At 33.3% G+C, this 21,922-nt stretch overlaps 3 protein-coding genes across 4 annotated transcripts in view; 2 read left to right on the top strand and 1 right to left on the bottom strand.

Annotated features, from left to right (window-relative positions):
- The window catches only part of LOC107464990 (general transcription and DNA repair factor IIH helicase subunit XPB1), a 6,245-nt gene extending 3,513 nt beyond the window's left edge, over positions 1–2,732 (top strand). The window contains exons 12-20 of the mRNA XM_016083959.3: positions 30–223; positions 398–561; positions 662–734; positions 1,012–1,125; positions 1,295–1,375; positions 1,461–1,520; positions 1,941–2,024; positions 2,110–2,252; positions 2,386–2,732. Coding sequence (XP_015939445.1) covers positions 30–223; positions 398–561; positions 662–734; positions 1,012–1,125; positions 1,295–1,375; positions 1,461–1,520; positions 1,941–2,024; positions 2,110–2,252; positions 2,386–2,470 — 998 coding nt within the window. The 3' untranslated portion in view covers positions 2,471–2,732. The remainder of the gene's footprint in view (positions 1–29; positions 224–397; positions 562–661; positions 735–1,011; positions 1,126–1,294; positions 1,376–1,460; positions 1,521–1,940; positions 2,025–2,109; positions 2,253–2,385) is intronic.
- Positions 2,733–6,180: 3,448 nt separating this feature from the next.
- LOC107464999 (AP-5 complex subunit mu) lies at positions 6,181–9,870 on the top strand. 2 transcript variants are annotated; one of them, XM_016083967.3, is made up of 7 exons: positions 6,183–6,354; positions 6,423–6,851; positions 7,332–7,615; positions 7,730–8,619; positions 8,939–8,995; positions 9,309–9,356; positions 9,490–9,870. In XM_016083967.3, the coding sequence occupies exons 1-7, from the start codon at positions 6,287–6,289 to the stop codon at positions 9,559–9,561; spliced, it is 1,848 nt and encodes a 615-aa protein (XP_015939453.1). In that variant the 5' UTR covers positions 6,183–6,286; the 3' UTR covers positions 9,562–9,870. The 2 variants fall into 2 exon arrangements, with proteins under 2 accessions (XP_052108415.1, XP_015939453.1); XM_052252455.1 differs by having other exon boundaries at positions 6,181–6,851.
- A 183-nt stretch (positions 9,871–10,053) lies between these two features.
- Positions 10,054–11,440, bottom strand: LOC107465155 (probable galacturonosyltransferase-like 4). Its single transcript, XM_016084150.3, has one exon. The coding sequence runs from the start codon at positions 11,415–11,417 to the stop codon at positions 10,566–10,568; it is 852 nt and encodes a 283-aa protein (XP_015939636.3). The 5' UTR covers positions 11,418–11,440; the 3' UTR covers positions 10,054–10,565.
- Positions 11,441–21,922: the final 10,482 nt, after the last annotated feature.

The raw sequence follows: 21,922 nt of genomic DNA, 5'->3' as shown, positions 1-21,922 counted from the left end.
GAGTGAGATCTTGACCATTAATATTGCAGCTACACTTGTGAGAGAGGATGAAAGGATTACAGATCTCAACTTCCTAATTGGTCCCAAGCTGTATGAGGCAAATTGGTTAGACTTAGTAAAAGGTGGATTTATTGCAAATGTTCAGTGTGCTGAAGTATGGTGTCCAATGACAAGAGAGTTTTTTGCTGAGTATCTGAAGAAAGAGAATTCCAAGAAGAGGCAGGTAAGGCTTCTCGGAATGTTTGTGGATCTTTTCAGGAGGAAGCATGTAGAGTGATTATGATTTGTTGGTTGTTTCACATGATATATTGTATTACTTTTTTTGAATACTTTCAACTACTCGGAGTTCACTTGTTTTGGATCTACTCTTCCTAACTGATGAACTTTACATGTGCAGGCACTTTATGTGATGAATCCAAATAAGTTCAGAGCTTGTGAATTTCTTATAAATTACCATGAAAGGGCACGTGGCGATAAAATTATTGTCTTTGCTGATAATCTTTTCGCTCTCACTGAGTATGCCATGAAACTCCGCAAACCAATGATATATGGTGCTACAAGGTGCTGTTGACACGTTACTCTCTCTCTCTCTCTCTCTCTCCCCCCACCCCCCCCAAAAAAAAAAACACCACTTCCACCATCTAATATGTGTTGTCTTCAGCCATGTTGAGAGGACGAAAATTCTACAAGCATTCAAAACTAGCAAAGACGTCAACACTGTTTTTCTTTCGAAGGTATCTTTTGTAGTTTAGTTCACTTCTATTTTTGAGGCTTATCTGCTATTCTGATTTATTTTTCTTTGGATTTGTCAAAACATGTACTAATCAATCTTATTGACATTCATCAATGTAAACATTTGAATTGATATATATTTTTAGTTTTGTTGTGTTAGCTTGGGTTTGGAAGGAGTGTGTTTTTTTTTTGCGTCGGTTCTTTATGCTCTATTCTGGATATTATCAGGTTTTAACATCTTAGTAAAAAATATGATGGTTAATAATCTAATATTCTCAGGTGGGTGACAACTCGATTGATATTCCCGAAGCAAATGTGATAATTCAAATTTCTTCGCATGCTGGTTCTAGGCGTCAAGAAGCCCAGCGTCTAGGTCGTATTCTTAGGGCCAAGGTCAGTTTCTGAATTTTAAAGCCACCTTACAGAGTAAATTCTAAACTTAAAATGATGGTTGACGGAAGTTTGAAGTTCTCTGCCACTAATATCTTAATATCATCTGTCAGTAATGCATTGTGCCAATGCGGTGCCTGATATATTCAAATTATATCAATTAAAATCGCAGGGAAAGCTTCAGGATAGGATGGCAGGCGGTAAAGAAGAGTATAATGCATTTTTTTATTCCCTTGTCTCAACTGATACCCAGGTATATCATCTATTATGCACCATGGCCTGCACTTATACAAATTATTCATGGTTTAATATACATCTATCATTTCTTGGCTTTGCAGGAGATGTATTACTCGACTAAAAGGCAACAATTTTTAATTGATCAGGGTTATAGCTTTAAGGTATGTTCTTTAATTTTATTTTTGCTAAATATTGCACGTGTTGTTATTTCCTTGAAGAGACACATCAATTGCTCAGTTGCTTTATGTATTCCAAGTGGTTGATGTGTTAGATGAAGTTGTTATCTACTTTATAAAGGAAATGGAGAGAAAGGAAATGAACGAGCTAATGTATTTGGAGTCAATCAAACCCTAAATATAAATACAGGGTTGCTTCACTGTCTTCTCTTATCGATCTTCTTATACCAGACATTGCATCAAGTAGATTTCCCGATTTTGTTGAGCTCAGTCGAGTAAAAAAAATTATTACTAACAGTATTAGGAAGGCCATGCTTGATCATGTGTTATTCTGGTTGGTCACCGAAACTGCCTTGACAAGATCTCCAATCAAACATATCCTAAGCTTTTGCTGGTATTTGACAGGTAATTACAAGCTTGCCTCCACCTGATGAAGGGCCGCGATTGAGCTATCATCATCTTGATGATCAACTTGCACTTCTTTCAAAGGTTTCCATCTTCATCATATCTTGACTTCAGATTTAATTGTTGGTTGGAAAATGAAAATAACTGGTGTGCCGTGTATGTGTATTAGGTATTGAGTGCTGGTGATGATGCAGTGGGGCTAGAACAGCTAGAAGAAGATACAGATGAAATAGCTCTCCGCCATGCCCGTCGTTCTCAAGGATCAATGAGTGCAATGTCAGGTGCAAAGGGGATGGTTTACATGGAGTACAGGTTTGTACTTATAATGATCTATGTCAAGCTGTTACATTGCCTCTTGGGAGTTCATAGATCATTGATCTTCTTATAACTAGATATCAAACTAAACAGATTTGTGATCATGATTTGCTTTTTCTTTTGCTTGCAGTACTGGCAAAGGCAAAGCACCTGTTAAGAGCAAGCCAAAAGACCCATCAAAGAGACACCACTTATTCAGAAAGCGATTTGGTTGAAATCGAAATAGCTGATGGAATGGGAGAGAAGATGGCGCTTAGGCATGAAGCACTAAAGTATGTGGGTCTATCTTAATGCAATAGATCACTGAAAGAATAGTGATGAGCCAATTTCCAAGTGTAATGTAATAAGTAATAACAGCAAGCACACGTGTTATAGTATATTTAATGTCTTTCTGAATAGATGTGTAACAATTTTGAAGATTATGATATATTTGGGAGGCCCCAATATATGAGTGTGGATTGTGTCTTCTCCCTAAAACACACTTGTAGCTCGAAAAAATATCGGACCAAGTTTAGCGAAATCTCTTGTACGGTTGATAATGATTTTGTTAAGTAATAACTAATATGGGTTAAAAAAGGTAAATGCTTTAATCTGAACAAGATAAAATTAACATGGAAATTTTGTACAAAATAAAAGTTGTGCGAGTGTTTTACCAGAGGCAAGGAACTTCCACGATTTGAATCCTTTCATTTTCCATAACAAGATAATGGGATGTTGTTAGAAATGCTAAATCAAAAGTCAACGGGTTACAATATTTTAGATGTTATTGTCTACCAAAAAATGATTATCTTCATCACTGAAGTACAGTAACGCTTTTATATGAAATCGAAATTCTCTCCAAAGTATATTTGGTTTTAGAAAATATAAAACTTGTTAGTATTTCCTTGTGTTAATTTTTTAACTAAAATTATTTGTAATGTCATCAGTTCTTTTGCTTCAAATTTTCAAAGGTTGAATAAAGAACAATATTTAAAAGATACTTAATTCCATTGATTTTTTAATGTTGACTAAGCACATATTCGAAGTGAAATTGAATAATAATTACTTAAAATTTAATACTATTGGTGATTATTATTTTAAAAATTGAGTTTTATTTTATTAATCACAAAAGACTATAATTTTGGTGAAATCTTTTTCTTTTTCGTACATTTAGCTCCGTTGTTCATTAAAATAAATTAAAGTATTATTTTTATTCTTAATATTTGAAATAAATTTTAAAATTATTTTTAATGTTTAAATTGTGCTATTAAAGTTTACAACGTTTCAAATTCTTAATATGTTAAGAAAAATTTTGAAAACAAAAATAATACTTTCTTCTTAAAAAAAAACCATAATTTATTCTAACATTTTATTTATATCTAAATTTAAAATATTTAAATACAAAAAATACACAGAAATGGTATAACATAAAAATAATAAAACAAAAAGCAAACAAACATACACATGCATTTATATTAGATTATTAAGTATAAATTTTTAAAAAACAACTCAAATTATGTATTATACATTGTTGTGAGTCTAACGGTTTTTTATAATTAAAATAATATTTTTTAATAAAATGTTAATTTTTTATAGTTATTTTTTTAATTATAAAACGGGACAATTTACTATAATAAATAAATTGACATCTAATATTACTAGATTATACAAAATGCAAAGTAGATACCAAAATGCATTTTTTTTCATAATTTATGTAAACTACGACAGGGATCCCGCATATTACGTTATAGGAAAAATAAGCATAATCCGCGATATAGGTGTTGCAGTTTATGTGTGAATGACGAGTGTGCATAAACCGCGATAGGGGTCTAGCGATTTATGCGTTAATGAGCAGTTTGCACAAACATAAAATAAAGTAAGTGTATGGTAAACAAAAACATATATAACACACACACAAGTTCATGGAAATAAACTAAGTACCATCATATAATACAAAAGTACACGATAAATCTGACATACATAGGTATCATGATGAAAACATGAAATAAACAGCTACGGCTCATGCTTGTCCTCATCCTCTTCGTGAGAGTCATATCTAAATAAGCCTAGGAGATTAGAACATGTACCACATCGAGCAGCTCGTCTCACTCTGACTGGCCTCTGGCGCTACTGTGCTGGAGGATCGATGGGCATGCCCACGCCAAATGCAGATGGAGGCGTCCCTCCCATGCCCAACCAACTGTCATATGGGCTACTAGCAGACTCATTCAAGTCTACATGAGACTGGGAGTGGAACCCCTGAGAGTCAGACATGTGGAGCTGATACCGCTGCATATCCTCCATATCTGGGCGGTACCCCTGTGCAACGTCCATCTGGGCGGGGTCTCTGCATCTGATCCTGTGGGATATGGTGCTGAAAATGCGAAGGGTCGTCATCTCGGATGAGATCTGCTTTCCACTCTTGTCACCGAACAACTGAGTGGAAAGCAGCATCATAATATAAGCCCGTGCATATATGCGTATGGTCTCTTCCATAGCATTATCCGGCAGCACCCTGAACCTCTCATGAAACTAGGTGAAGTGGATTGTATACTGCTTTACCTTATTCTGTGGTGGAAGCTCTCGAAACAGTTCCTGAAAAAACAACTCCCACGCCGGTTTGCCTTCTTCTATAAGCTTTTCAAAATCTATTAGGCACCTGAATACAGGTAAACCATCCACGGACAGCTCCAGCTGGTATGATACATCCTGCAGCGTAATAGTGCACTTTCCAAAAGGCATATGAAAAATATGCGTCTAAGGACGCCACCTCTCAATGAAAGAGCTGATGAAGGGCTCGTCCAACTAGAACCACCTAGCGTTGAGCCTCACCAGGTGATATAAACCAGCCTTCTCCAGATAGGGTACGATCCTGTCATGCAGAGACATGTTCTGCTGCCTCCGAACTCTATAAATACACCTAGTCAGCTGGAGCATGTGACAGAAAAAACCAAACATATAAAAAATCCAACACTAATTTAAAGTAATCTAACACTAAAAATAAAATATTAAAGTTTAAACAGGTAACATACAGTTCCTATTTTCTAATCACAAAATTTAATGAAAGGCATAAACGATTCAAGACCTTAATCTAAATTAATTAAATACAAAATTTTATGATTTAAAATAATAATTTAAATCTAAATTTAAATACCTAAATTACAATCATTGAAAAAATATTATACGAAATATATTAACTAAAAATAACCAAACTAACATCTTCGTTTATGCTGCCAGCAACGTGCGTAACGCCGTTGAGCATGTAAAGATTACGTGCTTCCGTTATAGTCCCGGCCTGATCTCAACTCAACCAATCCACACTTTTCTCTCTTTTTCTCTCTCTAGAAAACCTCTCATTCTCTCTCTAAAAAATCTTACAACCACCTTAAATGTAATCCGCGAGACTCCTAAAGTGTATTTATACTAATGCATAAACTGCTCTGTCGCGGATTATGCTTATTTTTCCTACAACGTAACCCGCGACACCCCTGTAACGGATTACGTGTATTCGTAAATCGCGGGACTCTTGTCGCGATTTACATAAATTATAAAAAATGCATTTTAGTATCCGTTTTATATTTTATGTAATCTGATAATATTAGATACCAATTTATTTATTATAGTAAATTGTCCTATAAAACGTGAATGATATTTTATAGGCTTTGTTACTATAATAGTATAAACAATTATGATAAATATATACTAAAATTAGCTATTAAAATTAATTATTCGTATAAAATACATGTTAAAATATAAATATATTTATATATAAATATTTTAATAATTAATTTTAGTAGCTAATTTTAATACACAAATAGTATTTTTGTAGTATAAAATACTAAAATATTCCAATATTGTTGTCTTGCACACTAAAATCATTCATACCTCAAACATTTAGGCCACTTAGTGCACCTAAATCTCTATTTAAAATAATCTTTGACAAAATATTTAAAAAATTTAGTTTCTTTTTTTTTTCTCGAAATTAAATTACTTGCTTGTATTTTGTGTGTGCGTCAGTGGTGGTGGTGGTGGTGGTTCCCTAACCGCAACGCATGGCCGGTGGATGCAGCATAAGAGCTATCTGGATTCTCAACAACCTCGACGCCGTCGTTTTCTCCAGGTCCTACTCTCTCTCAATCTCTCAGCAGATATATTGAACTTCGAATTTACGATTCCATTTTCCTTTAGGAGATTCCCTGTTGTAGAAAAGCGTTGGCGAGCTGCTTTGAACTTCGAGAGCGATGAGCTCTTCACTTCAATTCCCAACGACTCTGAACTCGCCGATGCTTTCATGGACAGAAAGCAAAGGGAAGGATCTGCTCGCGGATTCGGCGTACGTAGAACTCATCAATCCTCTCCGGGATCTGATTCTTGGATCGATGATCCTATCACTCGTCATATCGTATCCCTTTACATTACCAAAGAGGAGCAAAAGAATCTCTTGTGGCCTTTAATATTGCACATAAGGGGCCTTTTCACTATTCTTGTTCTGCCATTCGTCGAACCTAAGCATTTAAAGGCTTATGCAAGTTTGTGTAAGAGACCTGATTGTGGAAGTGCTCTTGGCCTTGACCATGGTTTGTCTTCGCTTTTGATCCAACTTCCCTCAATAACAGGGTATGGTAAGTTAAGTTACTTGCAAAATTTGAACTAACATTCAGGATTATCATGCTTTATTGATTTATCAGGTTACCGTCCATAAGAGCAATTTGTGAAACAAAAATGCTATGTGCACACCAAAAATTAGCTACCGAATCAGCAGTTCAGCACCATGTATTTGCGTATGCATACATGTATTGTTTCACTCATTTTCAATGTGTATTTCGCATTCCAACAAGCATTCTATACAAGTGTCTGATCTGGTGGCTATTTTTGGTGTAGGTTGTTTTCGAAATGTTTGTTTGAAAGGTTACCACATTTACCATATAGAATAAAGATTTTCGTTATGTTTTCCTTGACGGGATTGATTGTGGTTCATTGTTGGTTCTTATACACTGAATTGATTGGCCACAGTCCCAGATAATGGTAGTGGACTTTTACTTCCTTTTATGAACTTCTCAACAGAGATATCTTATCGCTTTTCCTTTCGTTTTACAGGGCATTTATGATAGCTCACGCCATCGGTGACATAATTACAGGCGACGTAGTAGAGCCTGAAGTGATTGTAAGTTCAGCTCCCTCTGTTGGAGGGCTGTTTGATTCACTAACTGGTAGTATAGGCATATCTTCCAGGCCAAAACCGGTAGCTCCATCAGTTGCTTCTTCTGCTCCATTGGGTGCAGCTGTACCAGGATTAGCTACAGCAGATAGTCAAAAATTTGGGTCTAGGCCTTTGGATAAAGATGCACTGAGAACATTTATTAGTAGTTCAATGCCATTTGGTTGGTACTTTTTATTATGGTATTTCTCATCTCATAGTTTTAGTGTTTCTTCAAGATAAGCTTGCAGTTACTTATTGCTTGTAAATTTAATCCATCTGTTTATTTTGCATACAGGCACTCCTTTGGACCTTAATTACTCAAATATTTTTAATATCAAGGCCAATGGCTTTTCTGCATCAGATTTGCCTCCTGCTGACCAGAAGCAACCAGCTTGGAAGCCATATTTGTACAAGGGAAAGCAGAGAGTATTGTTTACAATTCATGAGACTGTTCATGCAGCTCTGTATGATAGAGATGAGATTCCGGATATTATATCAATTTCTGGTCAATTGAATTGTCGTGCTGATCTGGAAGGCTTGCCAGATGTGTCATTGCCCTTGTCAGGAGTGAACACAGCCAACCTTGAGGTTTCATCCTATCACCCTTGTGCTCAAGTTTCAGATCAAGGTCTGGATAAGCAGGGTGTGATGTTTTCTCCACCATTAGGTAATTTTGTGTTAATGCGCTATCAGGCAACTTGTGCCCTCGGACCACCGGTTAGCGGATTTTATCAGCTGTCAATGGTTTCGGAGGACAAAGGTGCATTTCTATTCAAGTTGCGTCTAATGGAAGGTTATAAGGCTCCTTTGACAATGGAGTTTTGTAGTGTGATTATGCCCTTTCCTAGGAGAAGGATTGTATCTTTGGATGGAACTCCTTCTGTCGGAACAGTTTCAACTTCTGATCACTCTGTAGAGTGGAAAATAGTGCCAAGTGGACGTGGACTGTCTGGAAAAAGTATTGAGGTGACTTTCCCAGGAACAGTCAAGTTTGCACCATGGCAAAACCAAAGGGTGCCGTCCTCTAGGTCTATTGGAGCCACTGCTGACGAAGATAGTGATAATGAGGCAGAAAATGCTAGCAACATGGTCAATGAAGAACATTTGATGGAGAAAATGAACAAGGATCTTCCTCCAGTTGATCTAGAGGAGCCATTCTGCTGGCAGGCATACAATTATGCCAAAGTAATCGCATCCCTTTTTATAATTATCTTTTTGGTATTTTATCGAGTTGATGCTATCTTTTCTGTTTGCATAAAATGCAGTTTGCTTCATTTATTATTTTGGGTGTTAGATTAGTATATTATTTTGATAACTCTGTCATTATTTCATCATATTCTTACCGTGTGCCTGATATGATATGGGTGTAAATTTCTTGTAATGATGATGATGACAAAATGAGGAGCATCTATTTGTTTAGACTTGCATATTTTTGAAAGTATGACAAGATTTTTATTATATAACAATAAGGTTTTCTTATATAGTTATTTGCTTGTTTTGACAGGTATGCTTCAAGATTGTTGGGGCATCTCTATCTAGAATTGCTATTGATCCTAAATCTGTGAGTTTACAAGTCTATTTTAGCCAAAAACTCGTTTCAGATAGATAAACAAACAAATAAATAAGATCCATATCATTGTGTTTCAGTTCTGCAACATATTCTAGTTTAGCATCATGAATAAATTAATCTATGTTTCTATGTCTTTCTGTTGTTTGGAAGCCATTCGCATGGTATAAATTCATCAGACAACCTATCCTTGTTACTATGGTATCTCTTTTAAGCCTCGCTTTGGAGGATGTATCAAGTCATACTGTCATGTTTTTAAACTGTCATTCTTTTGCTTTGACTAACTGATAACTTGTGTACTTTTCAGGTGAGCATCTATCCAGCTGTTAAAGCACCTGTGGAGTTTGCAACTCAGGTATGTGATTCCAATAATTGTTTGTGTAAGATCAGCAAACACCGTCGAACCCTGTATGATGGAAATAAATTTCCTGCTCTTTCGAGTTTGTTATCATCTGCTCATATTTTTGTATTATTTCTGGCATAACCAGGTAACTTCTGGGGACTATATTTTGTGGAATACTCTTGGTAAGTGCCCACATGTAGCCACAGTAAAGACGTAAGTATGATTGGCCATGGGGAATATTTGAAATTGCTGGGAGATATCTGTTGGGAACTCAAAGTTTTATTAATTTTTTGCGGAGTAGCTAGACAGTGCATGATTGTGTCTTCCTAGCTATTTTATTAAGACAATACCTGCTATTATTGCTTCTAATTATTTTAAATAGGAAAGTCTTGTATACTTTTTTTTTTAAATTGTTTAGTTGTTTTTTGTTTTTTTATTTTATTTTAAAATGTAAGCAATGCGTTACTGTTAGCAGATTCCTTTCTAGACATTTGGGATTACAATAAAAAAGAAGTTTCACTTTCAATCTTTTTCCCGGTCACTTGGGGTAGGTGGAGAAATATAAATTCACAAGGCTCATTATTAAAGTTTCATAGTTTCAATAGAAATAATCTACCAAGCTTTGCTGATCCAAATTTCAGAACTCGCCCAAGGGAATCAGTTTCGTAGAAAGTAGCCTACGAAGATGTTGCATGCTACGCATGAGGCATGTATAAACGTTGTATTGTTCTTATCTTGTATAGTAAAGGCTGAGGGCCAAACATAATTGCAGAAAAGTTAAATAATTATATACAGTGAATGAAACAAAAATTAGGTTACACTTTTGCGAAGAAGCTGAAGCTCTTCGTACTTACCCTGTAAACAAATACATGATTTATATCTGCATATTGTTTGTTATGCTTCCTACAATAATGTAACTACCAAGCCAAAGGCAAGGCATAAAAAAATACTACGACAAGGAAAGGGAAAATTGAAACAGAACTTACAACTCTCCATTGCTTGCCTAGAAAACTAAAAGCTAGCTGGAGATATCAGTTCCCTTCCTGTCCGCCAAATACGAGTTAGAAAACTATACATACTCAGATCTCTCCATCTCACCTTTTTCTTCATTAATTATTCTTGGAAACCCATTTTATTAAGTGTTCCCCTTCTTAATTTCTCCTTATATTCTTTAATTCTTTTTTATTTTTTTGCTTTTTGTTTTTTTGTTTTTTTATTTCGTCATTCTTCAAAGAAATGATGTCTAGAGGACCAGAATAGATCATAAGGAGCCCATAAATGGTCAACAGTGCATGGCTTCCTTGAATCTAACCTCAACCATGGCTTCCCCTTACCACTCCAATGCAACAAACTTATAGGACCAGGGTGCAGGCCCCTACATTTACCTTCAAAGTTATCCCCACCCAATCCATGTTGGTTCCATCTGTGGTCCACCGCTGTGATATTACCCGCCAGAACCAGCAAGAAGGGTGGTAGTGACCCCAAATGATAGATCCTCTTCTGTAGCTTCTGCACCGCCATCCATTCCTCCACCTTCTCTGTGTACCCTTCACTCCTCCATTTGTCCACGTCCATCACCATCACCCCTGTATTGAAATAACACGGCCTCCTCCCCTCAAATGTCTTTGACAAAACAGGGTCTAACCAGAACTTGTCAGTGAAATACAAGGAGAAGTTTGCATGGCAATATTCCGGTGCAGCCACCACCTTTTCTTCCATGTCAGTGGACCAAAGCTTAGCTATATCATCAACCACTACAAGGTCTGAGTCCAGATATATCACGCGCTTCACGTCGTCTGGTATGGTGTCCGCCAGGTATATCCTTGCATAATTCAATGGCTGATCCAATGCTTGTCGAATCGACTTGGATATCTTGTCACGGACTCTATTGGAATCAAAGCGGTAAATCTTCATGTTGAGATAAGGGAAAGTTTTTCTGATGCTGTAGAATAGTTCAGGAGCATAGTGTGCGGTTAGGAAGTAGAATGCCAGGTTCTCCGGGCACGTGGAATGTTGCAACATGGACAAAACTGCAGCCATGGTGCCACGGAGGTAGTTTGCATCGAGGGTCATGGCTACATTGATGCGTTCAGCTGGGGTGGAGCCACATTCTTGGCCGTTCCTGAAGGCGGGGGCTTCCCGGAAAGGGGGGATGTCAGAGGTTTGTCGAAAGCCAAAGCGGATGGCAACGGCAGGTTGGAGAAGGAGAAGGACAAAGGACAGGAGGCCAAGGAGTGCATGAGAATTGGTGCTCCAAAAGACCATCCTGTCGTAACAAGGTTTATTGATTTGTTTTGGTTGTGGTCAGAAGAATATGGGTTTTGGAAATGGCAGAGAATATAGGAATGAGATTGCGGAGAAGAAGAAGAACAGCAACAACTAACAACAACAAAATCTGATCAAGAGAGGTGCATTGGTTTTGTGGTTTGTTGAGTATGAACCTTTTTCGGTTGGTGCAATTTGTGAGGATGAGAGCAACCTTCGGGCTATCTTTTACTAACTATGGACTAATTTAGAAACCAATTGAAGCTAATTTATGTTATACGGCGTTTAGAAAACTAAATTACACAAACTACATATTGAGTTTATCCAAACAAATTAATATCTCTATCTTTATAAGGGTGTCTTTGTATAACTATCATCATTATATATATAAGAAGTGATTTTCCTTCTAACGGTTTTGTTAGAGAACTAATTAGGAGGGAAGCCAACTTAACCAACTAGCTAAAAACCAGATTCGTTACAAAAAATAAAAACTTACCCTAATTTTTCTAATTAAATCAGAAATAAAAAAAATTGGTTTAGTTGGCTTATATTATATTGTAGTTGGCTCCTAAAATTTTTCTTTTCCGCATCATATACTACGTGACAAAAATGCATGACTGCATGAAACGTTGCAAAATTAAAAATTGTTTAGCCTGGGGAAAGAATTGATTTCGGCTGCTAAAGTCATGCACATACGGAAATCACCATCAAATTAAACTTGATTATAACTAGATGGGTTCAAGGCCAATCTAAACACAAACTAAAATCTATAATCTATACAATACTATTTACATGTGATCTTCTGAGTGTTCAAGTACACAAAATACAAAATGAGAAATGTTAGAAGTCAACACTTTTGCTGTAAAATAAGAGAAAGAATTGACTAATATTGATTAAACTATAAGACAAAAATGAAAAAAATATTGGTCACTTAACATTCATAAGACTACAAGGACGAAGAACGTGTAGGCATTAAGAAGATATGAAATCTATAGTGTGAAGAGTGTAGTGTAAACATCAACCTTGAGAAGAAGCTCCGTTATGACCTTTTTCGTGATCACAATCTGAAAGGTCCTACCACTTCCACTTTGAAAGAGTTGCAGCCATTGGAATAGATGGATATATAGCTGTTATCTAACAACCCTTTCACCATATTACAGGCTTCCTTGTCCCCAGAGAAATGCTTCCTCTGCCTCTACACATCTTGACAACATTTTTTAAAAGCTTTTTCTATCCGAAGCCTTTCACCTATTGCTACTCTTGCCTACCATGGCATGGACTAACCAAATTACACCTTGTTTTTAAAGAAAGAGAAAATGAGAATCAAATAAACGTATAGATTCTTCTATGTAATTTTACTTTGTTTTATGCTTTTATTCTTAAATAAAAAGATTGGTAAAATAATAAAGTGATAAATTAATCATTATTAAATTTGTAACTTTTATCGTACCTGAGTTTTACCATCTAATTATAAAGTAATTAATCATTCACTTTACTATTCTATCAATTTTTTTTTCAAAAGTAAGGAATCTCGAACTCGCGACCTTTAGATGGGTATGAAAAACTTATGTCGTTTGAGTCATAACTCGTTGGCATTCTATCAATTTCCTTACTTTAAAAGAGTTTGATCTGTTTGATAAATTTTTTTTAGGGTAAAGTACTAAATTAGTCCCCTACGTTTTGACGTAATCCTGTTTTGGTCTTTAAGATTTAAAGTATCCTATTTGAATCCAAAAAAGTTTCATTGAGCTTCAATGTAGTCCCACCGCAAAGTCAAAGTCAAATAATTAACGGAATGTCCTATATGACAATACAAGAACAAGGTTAATAATATAGAGAATAAGCATAAGATCCAGAGGTACAAAATCAACCGTAGATGTATCAATATATTTCTTACAATTTAAATGAAATATTTTTATAGAACTAAGGAGAATGATAAATAAATATATTGATGCATTCACGGTTGATTTTGTATCTTTGGAGCTTGTACTTGTTCTTCAGATTATCAACTTTGTTTTTATACTATTGTTATATAAGACATTCTGTTAATTATTTAACTTTGACTTCATGGTGAGACTTCATTGAAGCTAAATAAAACTTTTTTCGATTCAAATAAGACACTTTAAACTTTAAAAATCAAAACAGAATTACGCCAAAATATAGAAACCAATTTAGTATTTTACTTTTTTTTATTTTGTGCAATAAATAGGAGAACCAATAAAATGTGTACCATGTCAATGCCACATCACCTTCTTACATGGCCACTGCCACCTCATTTGTTAGTAATTGGTCCTTTCATGAAAGTTGGAGGCGACATTGCTCCACTAGAAGCTAGAGAGGATTTGAAATTAGATTATTTTGGAGGCAGAGCGTCAACATCAAAAGTGGAACATAACTAACATCTTTAAGAAAACTTTGATGATGGTAAATTGAAGCAGAAGTAGAAGTAGGGGTGGTCATTTTTTTGAGGATGAAATTTGAGTAAACTTAAAATAAAAATGAAATGATATGATATGATATGATATGGGGCTACATGAATTTAAGTGAAGGGTAATAAGGGTGAAAGAGGGGCATGATTGCATTGGGTGCGGAGTAGTGCATACTTGTATAATACGGAAAAGTGAGCCAATGAGAAAGAAGCTGCCAAACAGGGTCACTCAGCAGAATGATGCTCTATGGCTGGAGCAATCAACACAGATTCCTATTTTGCAAGAAAATATAGGACAAGGACATGCACTTCCATTCAAAATGTGTGTGTTTGTGTGAGTGAGAAAGAGAATGTTTGCTTAAAGCACGAGAAGAATCATGTGGCGTGTATGGGTAGAGGGAACTTAACTTATCATATATCATATGAATCAAAATCACTTGTCTACTATTAAATGCAACTTGTGTTTTAATATCAACAAAATACTTGAGTTATACACTATAATTTGGCTATTAACATTACAAATCGAAAATTAATATTGATATCACATAAACTATTTTTAAACGTCTTTATTTCTTACTATTAGCATGATTATAACTAATAATAGCTAGTGACATACACGAAGCTTATAAAAGGATAAATCTAAAGAAAAAGAGGTAAGAGATTGATCTAAGATTATTTCTTAAAAAAAGTTCATTATTCTCAATCTACGCAAGAACAACTCCAATAAATATTATGTCAATTTAGGAGACATGAATAACTCTCTTCAAATTATATAATCACTATATTTGTATGTGTGTGTTCGGAATCCATTATCTACAATTTTCGAGATAGATTTAGCCCTGGCATTGGCAGGGCTCGAGGTGTGACATTATGGATCACAAAGGAGCCACAATTATTTGGTCACCTTGGCTTGTATGTAATGTGGTGATGGACCATCTAGTTCTAAGCAACTCTCTCTCACTCACTCACTCACTATTTGTGGGGACTTCCCTATGAGATTGGCCACTTAAAAAGTTCACAAAATAAATCTTAAGCACACCTACGAGGAATGATTCTTGTGGGAGCCATCTTTTGTAGTTCTAGATTACTACTTCTCCCTTTGATTATTAAATACTGCTTTTTCAATACTATCCTATATGGACCAATTCATTATATGGTCTCCTCTAAGTTCATTTTCATGTTTTAATAATAAAAAAATACTTAATCCAACTCAGTTTAGGATGAGACCTCCTTATTTTATATTTGCATGGTTAATCTTCCAAAAACATTTAATTTCCTTAATATAAGCATGTTCATACAATCATCAAGATCCTACTTTCTTCATAATTGTTATGTCGTAATGGTAGTCTCACCATCACTTATCACCTGGGGTATAATGAAAACAATATTAAATATTAAATAATAATTTATCACAAATAACTAACGTTATGCCCATTACAACTCTCTGTTCATTTTCCTCCAATAGCTTCTACCACTATGTTCACGGGATTAAAGTCTCGTATATTTTATCCTTTTGTTTTTCAATAGAATAATAGAAAGAAAAGTCAATGAACTTATCAATGAGACCCACAACAATGAAGCTCTCCCATACTCCTCAAGAGCTTGAGAAGAACATGCCTAGATACAAAGATAGACATGAATATGTATTTGAATAATGAAGCTGCTTTAATTGTTCTCCAGACTCCAGAGCATGCACTAACTCATAAGGAAAAAAAATATTAATTTGATTTAGAGTTAGAGAAGGAGCATAGTGGGGTCCCTAAGAAGCATTTGGGCAAATAGTTGGTGCGCATGATACAGTAGCACTTGTGTTGTGTGATGCTGTGATTAGGTAGAGTGCAGTGCACACTCATGAAGTTAAATTCCCATATTAACCCTGAGGCAAAAATGGCACATGTGTGTGCCAAACTCTGCGCGTGCTAGCAACTATGGCGGCTTAAGCCACCAAGTAATGAAAAATGTCTCGCAGGGTAAGGGCATAGTGGGGACCGCATGTTACCCAACTCCAACATTAACACTTGAAACAAACTTGGACCCCCTTTTGTACCATGAACTTGGGGACACATGCTAGATGATGGGTACCCACTGTGGGCCCATCCACGCTGCCTGTCGGAGGGGCATGTTACTATTTAGTGGGCCCATCTATGCCTTTAAGGGAGTAGGAGGATGTGGCATCCAGGTTAGAAGAGAAGCTCCTCACTACTTTTAGTGGGCTCAATTTTTTGGATTAAACTTACTTTCAACTTTCAACCTTCAACCCTAGCTAAAACCATTTATCGTTATCATTATTATTATTATTTTGAAATATCCCTTTCTTTGTCTGACTAAATTACCAATGTGTATGTGAAATGTGTATGTCTTGGCCAACAATTAGCTCTAAGACTAATAAGAGGTCTAAGTATTAGATGTGTGTTTGAATTTCGGTCTGTAAACGGGAATTTGTATAAAATTAATTTTGATGAAAAGTAAATTTTGATTAACTTGATTTATATTTGGTAATTTTTATATTAAAATTAATTATAGTAAAATAATATTATTTAGATTATATTACTTAAAATCACTTTTAGATAAAAAATTACTAAAAAAATATTCATCTAAATAATTTTTTTATATACATACAAAATTAGAAAAAGTCAGTACTTTTTAATTTAGTATTATTTTGGATTATAAATTTTTATTATTTATGACTCTATTATTATTTATAATTAATTTTTTATTTATTTGTCCTTTTTTTTTATAGGATCATAATTTATATTATACAAAATTTTGATAATAAACGTAGTATATAATAATTACAATTACAAATATTACAAAATCAGAATAAATAAATAAAATTAATACAAAACAAAAATAGAGTACATCAAAGAATAGAAAAAAAATCATAAGAAATAATAAAAATTTCATAAAACCAGCAACATATATTATATGAACAAAAAATTACAATAAAATCAAATAAAAAATAAAAAATTTCATACACAACATAAATATAATGCAGAAAAAGATAGAAAAAAAAAGAATTTATATGAACAAAAAATAATAAAAATATCATAAAAAAGTCAACAACATTTGTCATATGAATAAAAGAGCACTACACAAATAATATAAAAATATTTATCATATAAATAAAAAATATAAATAAAAAATATAATAAAAAATATAAAAATTAAAATATAAAAATGAGTATTAAAAATAAAAAATTAAAATATTCAATTTGCTAGTGATTAAAACAAATCTGAACTATTTTAATGAAAAAATAAATTAGAACGAACAACTATGAAGAAGTAGGAGAAAAAATGTTGTAACTAAGAATTATGAAGAAGTAGGAAGAACTACAAAGAACTAATCCTTTTTATAGAAGAAAATGGAGGGTATAGTTGGTAAAAAAGAAATAAATTTTTCATCTAATTTTCCAAGGGTGATCACCAACCATGAATGTGAAACGTAGAAGCTACAAATTTTAGCTTCCCTTTAACGTGCGTTCAAAGGCAGAATCATTTCTGCGTTTAGAAAAAACAAAAATTGCTAAATATAAAAGTGAAACTTTCAAGAAGCTCAAACGCACTTCTATTCTCTCCAACGTAGTTGCCAAACACACCCTATATAGTGTGTACACTGTACACACACGCTTCAATAACATAAATATATCCTTTTTGTATTTTTTTCCTTCTTTTTTGTCGCGTTCTTTTTTTTTCTTTGTGTGTTTTTTTTCATCATCGTTCATTTATTATTACTGTTGCGGTATTTTTTTCTTCTTTTTCTTTCTAATAATTTTGCACCATTGATTTTTCTTTTTTTTTAATTTTATTCCTCTTAAGAGAGTGAAACAGGAAGAATTATAAAAAAATAAAATAATAAGAAGATGATAATGAAAAAGAAGCAGCAACATATGACGAAGAGGAAGAGAAAGAATTTTGAATTATCCAGAACTTATCAGAATAAAAAATACATCAAAATTTTTTAACAAATACACATAAATTTTTTAGTTTTTACACCGAAATTTTGCTAAAAAAACACAAAAATGTCTTTTTTAACGCTGTATTTTTTTCTTCTTTCTTTCTTTATTTTAGTTGAATGAATATAGGTTCATCCTCTTCCTAATAATTTTGCAGCATTATGTGTTTTTTTTATTTATTTTTTTTCTTGTTAAGAAAGTAAAACAAGAAGAAACTTGGGAAGGTAAAATAAGAAAAAAAAGATTGATAAGAAAAAAAAAGATTATGAAGAAGAAGAAGAAGATGATGATGAGAAGGAAAAGAGGAAAAATTTTAAATTATGCATAATTTATTAGAATAAAAATACACCGAAATTTCTTAACAAATACACATAAATTTTTTAGTTTTTACACTGAAATTTTTCTATAAAAATACAAAAATATCTTCTTGAATGCTGCATTTTTCTTTTTTTCTTCTTTATTTATTTCTTTCTTTTAATTGAATGAATGTAGGTTCATTGTTTTTATTCTTGTTAAGAAAGTAAAATAAGAAAAAATTTCAGAAGGTAAAACAATAAAAAAAAAGATGAATAAAAAAAAAGATGATGATAATAAAAAAGAAGAAGAAGAAGAAGTAATTGCAAGACCTAAAGTAATTTATCATGGCCTAGCGCAAGTAGTTATAGTATGATTAACACTTTAGTACTGCGACATCTCATTAACAAATTAGTGCACAGGAATAATCGAATAAATTGTGTGCTTTTTGGTCGAGTTGTAGATAATATTCTCCCTCACCTTGAAGAAGGAAGGATTAGACACTTCATTATTGTGCTGCATTTTAAATTATGCAAAACTTATCAGAAAAAAATACACATAAATTTCTTAGTTTTTACACCAACAAGATTGAATCATAAACAAAAACACATCCAAATTAATTTTGGATCAGACAACGTCATTAATATGACAAAAATTTAATGATAATGATAATAATAACGACGATAACGATAAAGAAGATGACGATGACGATAACGATAATGACGATGACGATATAATGATAACGATGATGATGGAGAAAAAAGAGGAGAAAAACGAATGAAAAGAATAAATTAAGTGAAAAAAGGAAAGAGGAGGAGGAGAAGACAGTGATAGTGGTGACGATAATAACGAAAGAAAAAAAAAACAAAAAAAAAGAAAAAAATAGCAACTGAGATGCTAGTAAGAGAAAGAAAAAGAGAAAGAGGAGGAGGAGGACAGAAAAATAAAAGAAAAAAAAGAGAAAAAAAAATACATGATTTAAAAAACAATTATAACAATATAGTTAAATTTAATTAAATATTTTATTTGAATATAAAACTTTATTAACATAGTTAAGATTTGATTTTTTAACATGGTTGACCATGTTTTCTTTTGCTTGATGATATATGTGGAATGAGAATGACTCTAAACAAAATTGTAAGGATGTGATTGATATTAGCATATTAAAAATTGAATAAACAACTAAAACTAATTCTAAAAGATTTAAAAGCCGATAAATCTAATCCTAAAAGAAAGAAAACTAATTTATAATGCATGAATATTTTATCATTTTTATTAATTTTGATTTAATTTTAAATTTAAATATTCACGTCACAGTTGATATGTATTTAATAAATAACACGTAGACTAAATTACTAATGTCATTCATCTTCAATAATTGACGTTTGGTTAGTTTTAACAAATAGAATGAATCATTCAAGATTATAAATTAGTTTTTTTTTCAAGGTCAGATTTATAGCTTTTAAATTTTTTAGGATCAGTTTTGGTAATTTATTCTTAAAAATTTGATAAAAATGTAGGCATAGCTAATTTTATTTAAAATCGATAATTTTAAAAATCGTTAGATGATAATTTAATTAAATTTATTAAATTATTTAATAATTTTTAACTATTAACTTGATATAAAGGTAATTGCATTTGAGTTTTCTAACTAAAAATTTAGAATTCGTGCATATTAAATATGATATGAAGATGAGAATAAAATTATCAAAATTGAAATATAATAAAATAGATATATTAACATGCATTTGGTATCTGTTGTTGGGTTGGGTTGGCTTGCGTGTAAGGGTGAGAGTGAGAGTGAGAGTGAGAGAGTGGAAGTGTGGGTGCGCGTGCTGCGTGCATGACAAAGAGAAAGAGGTGGCTGCCACCCACATTCATGACGCCATACATTCCAACATCATTTCTGCCTCTCTTAACTATCTCCTTATTTTCCATTCCGAACTCACAATTTTTCATCATTGCCTTTCTCTATATTTTTATTCTTTCTCTTTCTAAACTCACTTTTATCTCTACTTATCTTTATACTATACATACAATAAGCGTGATTCATTATGCTTATGAACACAATTCTCTTCAATTGGAAGTCAAGGAGACCATGTATGTTTAGCTATATGATGATATATTCATGAAGATCAAAATTAAGATAGTTTTGCCCTTACTAATTACTCCCTTTTACTTCACAATTACTGTTCCTCCCTCCCAGTAGTTAAAAACATTATGATCCAAATCTACTTAATGTCCGACCAAATTGGAAGAGTTATTATACTTGAACTGGGTTTTAATATATGGTCGTATTACTTAATCAGAAAACATTATAATAAAAGAAGTTAGGATGAGATGCATGTATACGATGGTATTGGTGGTATAATCATTATCATAACACCACTAAACAAAAATTCTTTTAGTATTTAATTGTTTTTTGTAACCCAATCTTTTTGAAACTAATCACTTGGATGACATAGAGAATCCTTTTTTAATTCCGATGCTGATACGGTTAAAAAGTGTGCATGCATGCTTTGATAAATACAGGAGGAAAAACACAAACAAGTTTGATAAAATAGATAAAATAATGATAATGCCACCTAGATACATGAAATTGCATGAAGAATAAAAATGATCGATGTGAGTGCTTTTCATTTCACGTACGGGCCTCCCCTCATTCAAAGATATTCTCATTATTTACATGCCACGCCTGATTCCTTTTGATTTTTTTTTGTTATATATGTAGTTTTCTTCTTCTGCATAATAATAATAATAATAATTAATTATTATTATTATTCTAACCCAAATATGGATGACATTCTGGGCACGTCAAGTTTGTTGTTAATTAACGCTTGCTCTCCTAGGAATAGACAATGTTGTCTCCATCAACTCACCTTTCCATCATGCAATAGCCATTATCACCATTAGAGAGTGCTCATTCTCAAACAAAGTCCCAAGTGATTGGTACTTTTATTCCCAATTTCACCACTTTTTGGTTGCAATTTAATTTAATCTAATGAGTTTGTGCCTTTGTTTTTAACCTCTCTATCTTGGCTACTAATGTAGCTCTAATTAGAATGGTCTCTCACTCATTCCATTACCCTCTCTCTCAGAGCTAATAATAATAATAATTGTTTGTCTTGCAGCACCACAAATACATCATCATCTTGGTGTGGTTTATGATTATGTTTCTATTTTATTAGAACTATCATTGGAACAGTTACATTGAATGCTGAATTTTGACTCACACAATACAAACACCTTAATTGACCATGATCTCTATTACATGTCTCTCTTTACTAAGTTTTCATTTTGAGTTTTGAAAAGGAATTTTTTATATGATTTTCAACACAATTATGTCCGACATTTCCCTGCATAAGTTCTAGTCAAAACAAAACAGTCCTTCATCCTTCAAAGCTTGAAATTCTATTTAGTTTCCCCTGCATTAAAATTGTAATGACGAGAAAGAAATTCACCATGCATTTTTCTCCCCCATCCCCCCTTCCCCCTCCCTAAAACCAATAAGTAAAGTTAGTTAATAAATAATAAGCTTAGGCTGCTACATCATGGGCAAGTAAGTTAGGGAACTATTTGATGTGATGTGATGCTTGACAATCTTTAAATTATTTAAATGAGATAGCAAAATCTACTTAG

Source organism: Arachis duranensis, chromosome 1 (assembly GCF_000817695.3).
Source record: "Arachis duranensis cultivar V14167 chromosome 1, aradu.V14167.gnm2.J7QH, whole genome shotgun sequence".
Lineage (NCBI taxonomy): Eukaryota > Viridiplantae > Streptophyta > Magnoliopsida > Fabales > Fabaceae > Arachis > Arachis duranensis.
This window is presented reverse-complemented; position numbering and strand designations above follow the sequence as displayed.

Excerpts from the sequence above, each read along its gene's own strand:
- LOC107464999 (XM_052252455.1), top strand. The coding sequence starts at position 6,298 with ATGCAGCATAAGAGCTATCTGGATTCTCAACAACCTCGACGCCGTCGT. Across the intron at positions 7,616-7,729 it reads TAGTAGTTCAATGCCATTTG|GCACTCCTTTGGACCTTAAT; the intron begins GTTGGTACTTTT and ends TTTTGCATACAG. Across the intron at positions 8,996-9,308 it reads TTGCTATTGATCCTAAATCT|GTGAGCATCTATCCAGCTGT; the intron begins GTGAGTTTACAA and ends TGTACTTTTCAG.
- LOC107465155 (XM_016084150.3), bottom strand. The coding sequence starts at position 11,417 with ATGACCCTCGATGCAAACTACCTCCGTGGCACCATGGCTGCAGTTTTG.